The sequence below is a fragment of the Eublepharis macularius genome, chromosome 4 (genome assembly GCF_028583425.1).
Source record: "Eublepharis macularius isolate TG4126 chromosome 4, MPM_Emac_v1.0, whole genome shotgun sequence".
NCBI classification, from domain to species: Eukaryota; Metazoa; Chordata; class Lepidosauria; order Squamata; family Eublepharidae; genus Eublepharis; species Eublepharis macularius.
The window spans coordinates 173539003-173552114 of NC_072793.1; the positions used below are offsets into that span (position 1 = coordinate 173539003).

Here is a 13112-nt window from a genome sequence, read left to right on the forward strand (position 1 = left end):
GATCCTTCCTCTGATGCTGTTGAGTAGTCTTGTGTCAAGGTTCCTCCGTCTTTCTCTGCACCTTCTTCCTTTTTTGATCTCTTTTTCTTACCATCTCCCTGCTTAACTGTGATTATAAAATATTTGCTACAATATTAGCTACTAGATTTTAAAAAGTATTACCTGATGTAATACATCCGGAACAGACAGGTTTCCTCCCCAAAAGACAATTGACAAATAATATTAGAATTGCCTTAAATTTACTGGAGTATTATGAAGAAACAGATGGCAATGGTATTCCTAGATGCTGAAAAAGCGTTTGATAATGTTAATTGGCAATTCTTTATTGAACAGATGAAAGAAATGGAATTTGGAATGGAATTTATAAAAGCTATTGAAGCTATATATAAGAAACAGAAAGCAAGAATAATTATTAATGGAGATCTGACAGAGCCGATATTGATAGAAAAAGGGACAAGACAAGGCTGTCCCCTGATGCAGGAAATATTGGCAAGAACTATAAGAAAAGACCCTATAATAAAAGGAGCATCTGTTAGGGGACATAAATATAAACTACAAGCATTTGCAGATGACCTGCTATTCATACTAGAGGAACCACTGGAATCAATAAAACAATTAATGAAACACGTAAAGGAATATGGTTGGATGGCAGGAATGAAGATTAATTATCAAAAAACAAAAGTGATAACTAAAAATATGACTACACAGCAAAAGATGGAACTAATTAGACTGACAGGTTTCCAACTAGAAAAGAAAGAAAAATATCTTGGGATACATTTTACTTCTATATGTAGCTCACTAATGAAAAACAATTATATGAAACTCCTACAAGAAATTAAGAGAGATTTGGAGAGATGGAAAGGACTACAACTTTCGCCGATGAGGAGGATTGCAACCATTAAAATGAATATATTGCCACGTATAATGTTTCTTTATCAAACCATCCCTATTGGTATTAACAAATCATTTTTGAGGAATTAAATAAAATTACATCTAAATTTATTTGGCAAGGAAAGAAACCAAGAATTAAATTGAAAACGCGTCAAGGTTTGAAAGAGAATGCAGGTCTTGCCTTACCCAACTGGAAAATTTATCACAAAGCGGGCTGCCTAGTTTGGATGAGGGAGTGGATCCTGCTGGAAAATGGAAGACTTTTAGCTCTTGAAGGTCATGACCTACAGTTAGGATGGCATGCGTTTAGATGGCACGGAAAAACAACTGGACATCAATACTTTAAAAATCATTTGATAAGAAAATCTCTTCTAACAACATGGGAAGGAACTGTACCGCAAATATATTCTAAAATCCCACAATGGGTTTCCCCATTAGAAGCATTTACACAGCCAAGTGTATTTTCCCCAGATAAGATTATTAGATATAAAGAACTTTTGGATGATAAAGGAGTGTTAAAAACAAAAGAGGAATTACAGAGACAAGGTGTTAACTTAGACTGGTGGTCAAGGGCACAGATTGAATCTAGATACAATAAAGATTAAAAAATGGGAGGTTTTTACTTAAAACAAAAGGAATTTGAAAAACTATGTGACTCAGATGAAAAACTGATTAAGAAAATGTACTTATACTTAATGCAAATGAAGTTTAATGAGGGAGTGGAAAATGTAAAATGTTATGGGCACAGAATTTAGGATATCATATTAATTCGGTACCGTGGAAGAAGATATGGAAAGTGAATGTTAAAATAACGGGCAGCTCAATCCTATGCCCCGAGGCAGCATTGTCACTCATGCGCCGACGTAAATGGGGCGCCGTTCCACAGCTTCCTATGGACTTTTGCAGGAGAGTCCCGCCAGCACCCGAGCGCAACACGGCGAGGTGCAGCCGCTGCCAGGAGCACCCGCCTGCCATTCCCTGACAACCCCGCTCACACCAGCCAATGGCCACACCCCTCCCCTGATATCCAAGCACAGGGCAAGCAGCAGTGCAGCCAATGGGGAGGCTGCGATCCCTGCTGCTGCCAATAGGCCCCCCTTCAGAGAGCAGGCATCCCTGCCATGGAGAGGGGCAGAGGTGACAGTGAAGGTCCAGATCGAACACCCACCCTCTCACCCGTCCAGCTCCCATTTCCGATGAGGGCCAGGTCAGTGGCTGCAGTTTGGTGTGCCTGCAAATACCTGCCGCTGCCGCCGCCGCCACCACAAGAAACAGGTTTCCCCTCACTGAAATGTAGGGCCAGATAGTAGGGAACTGATCTCTGTTGCCTGGAGATCAGTTGTAATTCTGGAGATCTCCAGCTACCACCTGAAGACTGGCAACCTAAGTAGTCCCCAGGGAGGCGGGGTCTTCAATGAGTGACAAGAACGCCCATTGGGAACCATGTGGGAGGCTGGGAGGCCATTTGGAAGTGAGGGGAATGAAAAGCTCCCCCAAATGCGCTGCGGCACCGCTTGAACACATCACTGCATCTCTACAATGCGAGAGTGTGGGTTGAACCTCGACAGCCATACCCCAGTACTGGGGAGATGCCCTTCCCCAGTGTGGACTGACAGGCCCTCCCCATGCCAAATTGCCCAAGTCCATCCCTGCTTCTGCAAACACATCCCCCACCCCCTGGCAGCAACTTCCCACATGCAGCGACCATCTTCCTGGCTTATCAGATGCCAGCAGCTCAGACTATCGGAGAATGAAAGTCCTCAGTGCCCTCCCCCCAGACATTCATGGGCCACAGTTCAATTCCCACCCCACTGCCTGAAGTTACATTGAGGGGAGGAAGGGGGCAGGGAGGCTGGACGGGGGCGCCACTTGATACATTTGTGGGGATGTGTAAGAGGACACGTGTGACAGGGACTTGAGAGGGGCTAATGGCAATGTCAGTCAGGCATGCAAACACAGAAGTTTGTTGTTTTTCAACTCATTTTATTAAACTGGAAAAAGTGCCCTTGTTTCTAGGCTGGAAAGGGAGCCAAGGCATTTTGCGCAGCCCTCGTTCTGCGCTCCCAGGGGAGAGGCTGAGATGCAGACTGCCTTGAGATATTGCTTCCTGGGCTGGATCGGGATGACACTCGCAGAGGATTACGGGGGGAGGGGAGGAAGCAGACATGCTCGGTCATCTCCCAGACGAGTCACGACATGCCTGCAAGAGAATGTCACACATGTGGGCTTTGCCTCAGTCCATGGCTGAGGCAAAGCCCACACTCCAACATCTGGGAAGATGCATATAGTAAAGAGCAGCAGTGGCAGCAACCAGCTGATGCAAGACCCTCTGGCGAGGATGCGCTCTGCCTTGGGGCGATTTTACCTTTAAGGGAGGAAGTTAACAAGTAGTTACAAACACCTGGTCAAGAGTAGTTTTCTGGGCACTGTCCTCTCCCCCGCCAAGCCTCACCTGAAAAGGCTAGTGGTCAGGTGAGTTCAGGTGACGGGGTATTCAGCACAAATCAGCCAGCCACACTGCCCCATTTCCTTCTTACTTGTAAGTGCTACCTCGCTGCTTACTAAGATGGAACTTCAGAGTCAGATAACCTGCAATGAAACTTGAGTGGTTATTGTTAGCCAGACATTCTGGACTTTGCCCTTCTTCCCTTGAGTGAGTGCAAAGTTCTTCCAGTTTTCTCGCTAAGTCCCCCCAGTGCACTCAGTGCCCACCACCATGAGTACCCGTTCTCCCGCCTCGTGCTCAAAGTACCCATGGCAGACGGCCGACGGGCAGAGCTTTTGGCTGTGTGCTCACTTACCTGAGGTCATGAGCAGCGCAGCCAGATGTTTTGTAGGGTGCATGAGCAAGTGATTGGGTGCGGGGAGGGGAGCTTGCCCACCCCGGAAGTGGACGCAGATTGGCCCCCGTGGTAATTCCCATCCTATGCTCCTTCGGGCTGCGGGGGCGGGGCTGCACAGTGAGAGAGGGGTTCGTGTATGCCCGTTCAATGGGCGCCTATGGGCTGCGTCTCCTTTTTTCCTGGTGTAACTTTCTGCCATTGGAGGGGGTGTTCCCAGGGCTGGAGTGGCTTTGGAAGCGGACTAACTCATGCCCCGCCCCACCCCCTCCCATGCCAGCATGGGGACTTGTGCCAGACTTGCGCCTCTGCCCAGTCGCCAACGTGCCCGTCACCAGCGACCCGTTTGCGGTACTGCACCACGGGCAGGGACTGGCAGAAAGGGGTTTACGTCGGCATAAGTGCCATTTATGCCCGTGCAAGGCTTAGTTCTCTCCCTATGTGGTTTCCACCCTGCTGCTTAGGATTGCACTGTTAATCTGTTGCATTTAAAGAGAATTTATATAAGATGTTTTACAAATGGTATCTAACACTGGATCGACTGGCTAAAATGTATAAAAACATGTCAAATAAGTGTTGGAAATGTGGGAGACATACAGGGACATTTTTTCATATGTGGTGGTCCTTTAAAGAGGTGCATATATTTTGGATAATGGTGCACACATTGTTGCAAACTATTCTATAAACTTCAATTCCCTTCAAACCAAAGACATGTTGTAACAACGTCCAGAATTTTATTAGCATCTTACTGGAAACGTCAAATAATACCTCTGCAAGAAGAATTAATAGCGAAGATAATGGATACTGCAGGAATGGACAAATTAACCACATTAATGAAAGCACAAATGGAAGAAGACTTTTTTGCTTCCCTTCTACAACTGGATTAAAGATAAATATAGAGAGTAAAATGTAGTAAGGCAATATTGTAATGAAATATCAGTAACCACAGTCAAATGTCTGGTAGGATAAAGTATGAGATAAGGAGAACGAGAATTTTAATGTAAGCAGGCTTAATGAACTTTTTTTGTATCCTTTTTTCTTTCCCTTTTTCTTACTCTTTCCCCCTATTTTCTACCACTATCTATATGGAAAACTAATAAAATACATACCAAAAAAGAAAAAGAACCAGGTTTGAATCTCCACTCTTGTCACTGAAAGATGCTGCCCAACACTGAGCCAGGCACACTTTCCCAGCCTAATCTACCTCACAGAGTTGTTGTGAGGATAAAATGAAGCACAGAAGAAAAATGTAAGCTCTGTTGGGGAGAAAGACAACACAGACATGGGGGATGGATTATATGCCTTCTTTACAAATAGGAGAGTTTAAAAAACTACGTGTGCTATCTAAGCTATGATATAAGAGGTCTGGGTTCAAATCTGCCATGTAGGGCTGCTGGCTGACTTTGGGCTAGTCACATGCTCTCAACGGACCTGCCTCATACAGTGGTTGTGATTGCTCAAATGTGTAAATATGGGCATTCTGGAAGTTAAGGTAGACGTGTCATGGTGTGTAAAGTAGGTGATCAACTACTAAGTCAACTGTAATAAAGAAGTGGTGCAAAAAAATCTCTAAATAAACCAATGATTAATGATTTCCCTACAAATGAGGAAATCAGAGTATGTCTACTGGCGACTAACCATGGAGGGGTTCTTCATCAGGGTAATAAAAATGCAAAATATGTGTACCAGATGAGAGAGACGCTTTTGTGTAGCAGTATGTGAATAAGATTTTGGGTTATGGGTGCATGATGAGCTAAATATGAGCAGTCAGTGTGATGCAACAGCAAAAAAGGCGAATGCAATCTTGGGGTGTATCAAGACATACATAACATCCAAATCACAGGATTCCATTGTCCTATATATGTGGCCTCATTTCAAAAAGGATGTGGACAAATTGGAACGGGAGCAGAGAGGATCAATCGAGCTGATCAGGATCCTCTTGACCAAGCCCTCCTGGGAAAGACTGAGGGGCCTGGGCATGTTCAGTTTGGTGAAGAGAGGGTTTAGCAGAGACACGATTGCTCTCTAAGTATTTAAAAGTCTGTCAGAGGGAAGGCAGCGGTTCCTCTTGGCAACAGAGGATAGGACTCAAAACAATGGGTTTAAACTAAAAAGAGAGAAGGCACCAGTTGGCACGAAAAACTTCATATTAAGGGTAATTCAGCAGTGGAATCAGCTTCTTGGGGATGTGGTGGGTTCCCCCTTATTGGCAATCTTCAAGGAGCAATTGGACAAATACTTTTTGGGGATGCTTCAGGCTCTTCCTGCATTAGGCAGGAGGTTGGACTAGATGGTCTTTAAGACCCCTTCCAACTCTATGATTCTATGAAGGAAAAGGTGAAACAAGCTTCTGGAAGGAACAGACAGATGAGTTGGAGTGGGCACAATGGAATTGGGGACAGAGTCTGCAGAAAATTGAAATAATGGCTAAGCTGCTCTCTCAAGTACATGTATGTGGTGGCAACTGAAAAGAAATTCATGTACAGTAGTTTTTGATTTGAAATCTCGCAAGATCATATGCTTAATGAGAGTAAAAGGCATACTGGATCCTATTGTGTTTTCTGATGATACAACTTAACAAAGAGAGTAATCCTAAATAACAATAACAATAACATTCAATTTATATACCACCCTTCAGGACAACTTAACACCTGCTCAGAGCGGTTTACAAAGTGTGTTGTTGTTATCCCCACAACAAACACCCTGTGAGATGGGTGGGGCTGAGAAAACTCGAAGAAGCTGTGACTGACCCAAGGTCTCCCAGCTGGCTTCCAGTGGAGGAATGGGGAATCAAACCCAGCTCTCCAGATTAGACTCCTGTCACTCTTAACCCCCATACCAAACTGGTCTACTCAGAATCCTACTCTAGTCCATTCAGTGTGGATTAATTCATGGAAAGGAAAAACAAAAATGTGTGTTAACGGGGGAGAAGAACTCACACCTATTTTATAAGAAACTAAATCCTAATGGTTTCATCTGAGAATTGAATGTGTCTTAACCAGAACCAATTCAACAGCTGTACAAATGTGGCCTGATATATTGTCGAAGGCTTTCATGGCTGGAGAACAATGCTTGTTGTGTATTTTTCGGGCTGTATAGCCGTGGTCTTGGCATTGTAGTTCCTGATGCTTTGCCAGCAGCTGTGACTGGCATCTTCAGAGGTGTAGCACTAAAAGACAGAGATCTCTCAGTGTCACAGCTCTGAAGATGCCAGTCACAGCTGCTGGTGAAACATCAGCCCGGAAAATCCACAACAACCAATGTGGCCTGAATTATCACAAAAATTCCAGCCACTGAGTGACCATTTCTATGGTATCTTTTTCTTCTGATTCCCGGATAGGAAGCAAAGTTGCTTCCCTGCCTGGACATCATGATGGCGGGTGAGGTCAGGCTTGCAGCTGAAGCTGTTGCAGCACTGGAAGTGTTTGTGTATCTTTTCTGGAAGTATTTGTGTATCTTCTTCAGTACATTTTAACTGAAGCCTTTTCCACACTCCAAGAGTTTGTTCGGTTTCTCCCCACTGTGTACTGTCTCATGGCAAAGTTTCCCTTCCGATTAAAGCTTTTGCCACATTCAGAGCACTATTATGGTCTCTTTCCTTTATGGATTCTGCCTCCCTCCCATTTTGAACCTCAGGATCGCTTCTAAGAGGCAAAACCAAAGAATACGCTGGGATGGGAAAGGGGGCAGAAGCTTCTCTTCCCTTTCCTCTGGTTTCCAGTTGCTCCCGAGTAGCACCACCTGAGTGAGGCTTGGAGGGCAAACGCTTCAGTACAAAAGAGCAAGAGTCCAGTCGCGCCTATAAGACTAACACTATTGGTGAGAGGGCATGAGCTTTCGTGAGCCACAGCTGATGTGTTTTTAGTCCTATAGACGCCACACATCTGGATCTTCAGTGCTTAGCTCTCCTGGCCCTTTTTACATGCTCAGGTAATGATGGAGTCAGGCAGCAATTTTCCACAGGCCAGTTTGGCTCGGGATCCTGGAGGGGTTTTTGCCATTTTCACTGGGGCAGTTGGAGGGGTATTTGTGAATTTCCTGCATAGTGCAGGGGGGGTTGGACTGGATGACCCTACAGGTCCCTTCCAACTCTATGATCTACCTTCAGTACGAGCCACGGGCAAAGCGAGGGGAGCCTCCTTGGAACTGGCGGGAGGGAGATTCCAACCAAGGATTAAATAGAGCGAGTCTCACTTCCTAGAGAGGCACGAGGAAGGGCGGCTATCTGACCGTTAAGCGTCCCCTTCTGCGCTAACGGCTTCCGTGGGGAGGGTTAACTTTGCGTTTCCTGCCCGGGAGTTGTGAAAGAGAAGGGGCGGGGCTGCAGCACCGGCAGAGCCGCGTCGGATTTCCCCCTTGACGTGGGGCGTTCAGCTCCTCTTCCCTTCCCTGCCTTTGACGGGGGATTCCGCCCTTCGGGAGTTCAGCGGAGGCGCCGATCCAGGCAGGGGAGGAGGGCGGCGGGCTGGGCCAGGCGGCGGCTGCCCGTGGAGCAGGGGAGGATGAGGGCAGAGGCGGGCCCGGGGGACGAGGAGGAGCGCCCTTGGGACGCGCAGCGCCGGCGCTTCAGGCAGCTCCGCTACCGGGAGGCCGAGGGGCCCCGGGGGGTCTGCAGCCGCCTCCACGCCCTTTGCCGCCAGTGGCTGGAGCCCGAGAGGCGCAGCAAGCGGGAGATGCTGGACCTGGTGCTCCTGGAGCAGCTCCTGGCCGTCCTGCCCCCGGAGATGGAGCGCTGGGTGCGGGGCTGCGGGCCCGAGAGCAGCGCCCAGGCGGTGGCCCTGGCCGAGGGCTTCCTCCTGAGCCAGGCAGAGGGCGAGGAGCAGGAGCCGCAGCAGGTGAGGGGGCTTCGCCAGGGAGTGTGGCTGGGGCACGGGATACGACCCTGGGCAGCCACACAATCCGCATGGATTGCCCTGTCTTTCTAAGGAACTCCCTCCCTAGCCTGTTTCCTCTTCCTTTTCTCATCCGTTTCCCCTTTATGGGATTCTCACTTCTGTTACAGGTGCAGGAGAAGATGGTGCAGGAGGGTGACCGTGGAGCAGCTTTTACAGGTAGGCTCAAAAGCTGCGTGTGGTTCCCACTGGGTGCCAGGAATCTGTGGACTGTGTTTTATGTTCCCTACATCCGTATTGGAAAGAAGCTCCATTCTCCATTCCAAAATTTGCTTGAGCCAGTATCTCTGCATTTCAATGAGCTGTTTTAGTTATTAACATGAACTAGTATAGAGACAATTATTTTTTCCATCCAAGGATAGGAATGGAAAATGCTTGTAAAGTATAAACTGCCTTCTAATTAATTTTTTATCCTTCATAGGTGGTGCCTTGAAACCAGTGACGCATTCTTTGCCCCCTCTTTGTGACAGAGAGAAAGCAGCTTCCATGCAGCCAGATCAGGTAAGTGAGAATCTGGCTCTCTTTCCCTTGCCTGCTTTCTCTGCTGCTGAATAGATAGAAAATGAAAATGTGTGGATCTACAGATCATGCCCCTCAATGTCTCCTCTCCCTCCCTTGTTGAATATCTGTGCTGCTCACTGGACCGAACTTGAGAACGTCTGGTGGAGGTCTGAGTGCCTGAAAGCAAGCATCTCATTATAGTCCTTTGGGAGTCCAGTTAGGGAAGAATTGTGACATTATCTGTGAGGAGAAAGAGGTTTTTTATTTTACCCCCTATTTTCAGGGTCTAGTGACTTTTGAGGAGGTGTCTGTATACTTCACGGAGGAGGAGTGGGCCCTGTTGAATCTGGACCAAAGAAGCCTTCACAAGGAAGTCATGGAGGAAAACCATCATAATGTGGCCTCTTTGGGTAAGACTCTCCTTTCTCTTATTCATGGATGCTGAAGGCAGAACTTGCTCCTTCTAAGAAGGACTCTTGTAGTGTTCCAGCAACAGAGATTCGCAGTAGGGCAATGAAGTGGTCCCGCATGCAGGCAAGAGAGGGGCGTGTGTTCTTGTGGATTCCTCAAAAAATGGTTTGTAAATTAAAATATTGGTTTGTAAGCTAAAAGGAATAACTGCGCCCTTCCAACTGCTCATTGAGGATTCAGCCGGCTCATTGTTCTTCAGAGGCATCAGATCTTGAGTGCAGGTGGAAGTCCATTCAAAGCAGGGGAGAATGGGGGGGGGGTTCGCCTCCGTAACGCAACATTCTCAAGAACCTTTCGGAGCAGCTGAGGGAACTAGCATTTTGAAAAAATAATAACAATAATGCTTGTATTTTGATAGGTCCTTAATGTGTATTTTACAAAGTACAAGAAGACATTTTTCGTTGCCCCGCAGACCTTAAAATGTCCCATTGGACATGAGCCAATGGGCCTGTCGGGGGAAGGGGCTTAAGGGATGAATTGGAGTCATCGTAGTATAGTCATTCTGCATACACCAGTGTAGGCTTAGGCAGGAAGCACACAAGTAGGAAAACGAGATGGCAGTGCTTTGAAGAACAAAGCAAGAAAATCAGGGGTTTAACAGGTGAAGTTTTGGTCTGTGTTTCACAGAATCACAGAGTTGGAAGGGGCCATACAGACCTTCTAGTCCAACCCCCTGCCCAATGCAGGATGAGCCTAAAGCATCCCTGACAAATATTCATCCAGCCTCTTCTTGAAAACTGCCAGTGAAGTTTAAAGAGCTTTGCATGTTGAATTCCTGTGTGTCAGGCTGCTATTAAAGTCAAAAGAGCAGATCCTTTCAGAAAGATGCTGGCATTGAAGAAAAAGCTGTTTTGAGTCCCCTCAAGGAAAGGTAGGTTAAAAGTCCTAATTAGTGAAATATGTTAAAAAATTATTTTTTGATTGTTAGTAGGAGTTCAAGGTTTCAGGGGATCCATCTCATTTTCCCAAACAGGGAAGACTGTGAGGTCCTTTCAGAGTGAAAGGAACCCTTAGTGTCCTTGTCAGAGCCATGTCAAACTAAGATGTTGGACCCAGCTTGCCTTTGGAGGGGGATAAGATAGCTGTATCCTCGGGATCTGTATCCTTGTGACTCTGTTCCCTTCTCCGTGCTGAAGTTCCTGCCCACAGGTGATGCCAGTTGGAAAAGCAGATCTTGAAGGAGATTTTCCTTCTGATCCTTTATGGGATTTGATTGACCCTTGCTGACTCAGTGAAAAACCTAGGGGTTATATTGGATCCAGCACTGCTGCTATAGAAGCAAGAAAATGCAGAAGCAAAGAAGGTCTTCTCTCAACTTAGACAATCCTGGAAGGTGGGCTCCTACCTCAACATGGCTGTTCTGGCACCTGAATTCATGCCACAGTGGTTCTGAAATAAAGCTGTGCTCCAAACTGGTAGTCCAGGGAATGCTGTTCTGTGTTTGAATACAGGAAGAGATCTGCCAGTTCTGTTCTGTAATTATCATGAGTAATTCTTGGCATACTTTCTTGCTTTGGCCTTTGCTTGAAGGTCTTGCCAATCTTTTATTTTCATTTCAGAAGCTGATGATCCCCAGAACAAGGTGGAGGGAGAACCAAGGAAGCTGTCATTGGATGGGAAAGAGCAGGGAAGAAACACTGGAACAGAACAGAACTGGTGGAATGAATCCTGTGCTTCTCAGAGTGCTGAGTCGCAGGTCATCCCACCAGACCAAGGAAAGATCAATTGCCCTGTATGTGGAAAAACATTCATTTATCAGTCAGTGTTTGATAGACACTGGAAAATCCACACAGAGGAGAAACTATATGAATGTTTTGAGTATGGAAACGCCTTTTCTCAGAAGGAACATCTTTCGGAAAGCAGAAACATTCATACAGAAGGCAAAGCTCATAAATGCTTGGAGTGTGGAAAGAGCTTTACTCGAAGTACAAACCTTACTGTCCATCAACGAATCCACACAGGGGTGAAACCATATAAATGCTTGGAGTGTGGAAAGAGCTTCAGTGAAAACAAACACCTTACAGCCCATCAGAGAATCCACACTGGAGAGAAACCATATAAATGTTCTGAGTGTGGAAAGAGCTTTGCTCGGAGAAATTACTTTAGTACCCATCGACGAATCCACACAGGGGAGAAACCATATAAATGCTTCAAGTGTGGAAAGAGCTTTGCACAGCGTGGCCAGCTTGTTGTCCATCAACGAATCCATTCAGGGGAGAAACCATATAAATGTTTGGAGTGTGGAAAGAGCTTTGATAAGAGTACAAATCTTACTGTCCATCAACGAATCCACACTGGAGAGAGACCATATAAATGCCTGGAGTGTGGAAAGAGCTTTGCACAGCGTGGCCACCTTGATGTCCATCAACGAATCCACACAGGGGAGAAACCATACAAATGTTTGGAGTGTGGAAAGAGCTTTGCTCGGCGTGCCCAGCTTACTATTCATCAACCAATCCACACAGGGAGAAGACATAAGTGCTTGACATGTGGAAAGAGTTTCAAACAAAACACACAGCTTAGCTACCATGAGAGAATCCATGGAGAAGACAGATGATCTATATATTTGAAGTGTGGAAAGAGTTTTGTTGGGAATAGAACTCTTACTGCCCATTGAAACACTCCCACAAGAGACACCATACCTTGCCTTTCTCTTCAGCAGTGATCCCAAATTGTTCTCCTCTCTTCCATTTTTCCTCACAATAAGCCTGCTGAAAGGAAAATTTGACTGTGAATGAGTCACTGGCCCACTGACAGCCAGCAACTTTCAGAGGCGTAGGTGGGATTTGGACAGACTCTCTGACAACTCCATCCAACTGGCCCTGACAGTTACTTGGTTTTGTAAAAGAGGAGGCATGTTCCTCTTACTGGCATAAAATAATGAAGACTTGAAATGACAACTAATGAAAGTTAAAGAAAGGAATGCCAAAGTAGTATTATAGCTGAATATCAAGAAGACCAAAGTAATGACTACTGAGTAATTACATAATTTTTAACATTGACAATGAAGAAATTGAAATTGTTAAATATTTTCTTTTCCTTGTCCAAATGGGAGACTAAAAATAATGAAGCTGAGGCCATTGTAGAAAAACGAGATGGCTTAACTCAATAAAGGAAGCCACAGTTTCCGGTTTGCAAAATATGAGTAAGACTGTTTAGGACATTTTGTAGGTTAATTCATAGGATTGTCATGAATTGGAGTGACTTGATGACTTATAACACAAACACAAATGTTCCACCTTCCCTGTTTCTGCTTCCTTTCTCCTGAAGGTTGACAGAAAGGGGCTCATGTATTTCTATGGTCCCCCCTTGCACTATTACAACAATCCAGTGGAATACGTTAGGCTGAGACAGTGTTGTTACAAATATAGTTAGAGATATAGGAGAACTGCCGTTGAATTTGGTCAAGAAACTCATACAAGATGTATTTGTACAAAGAAATAGGGCTAGCCTGCTGCCATAGCTAGACATGACACAAAGGAATTCTAGAGGCCTAGAAAAGAACAGCCTTGGAGAG

At 45.8% G+C, this 13112-nt stretch overlaps 1 protein-coding gene across 1 annotated transcript; it reads left to right on the plus strand.

The window, feature by feature from the left end:
- The first annotated feature begins 8233 nt into the window (after nt 1-8233).
- On the plus strand, nt 8234-12870 carry LOC129327861 (zinc finger and SCAN domain-containing protein 20-like). Its single transcript, XM_054976611.1, has 6 exons — nt 8234-8481; nt 8673-8782; nt 9045-9124; nt 9408-9534; nt 11155-11520; nt 12866-12870. Exons 1-6 carry the CDS (start codon nt 8234-8236, stop codon nt 12868-12870), a joined length of 936 nt encoding a protein of 311 aa, XP_054832586.1.
- Nucleotides 12871-13112: the final 242 nt, after the last annotated feature.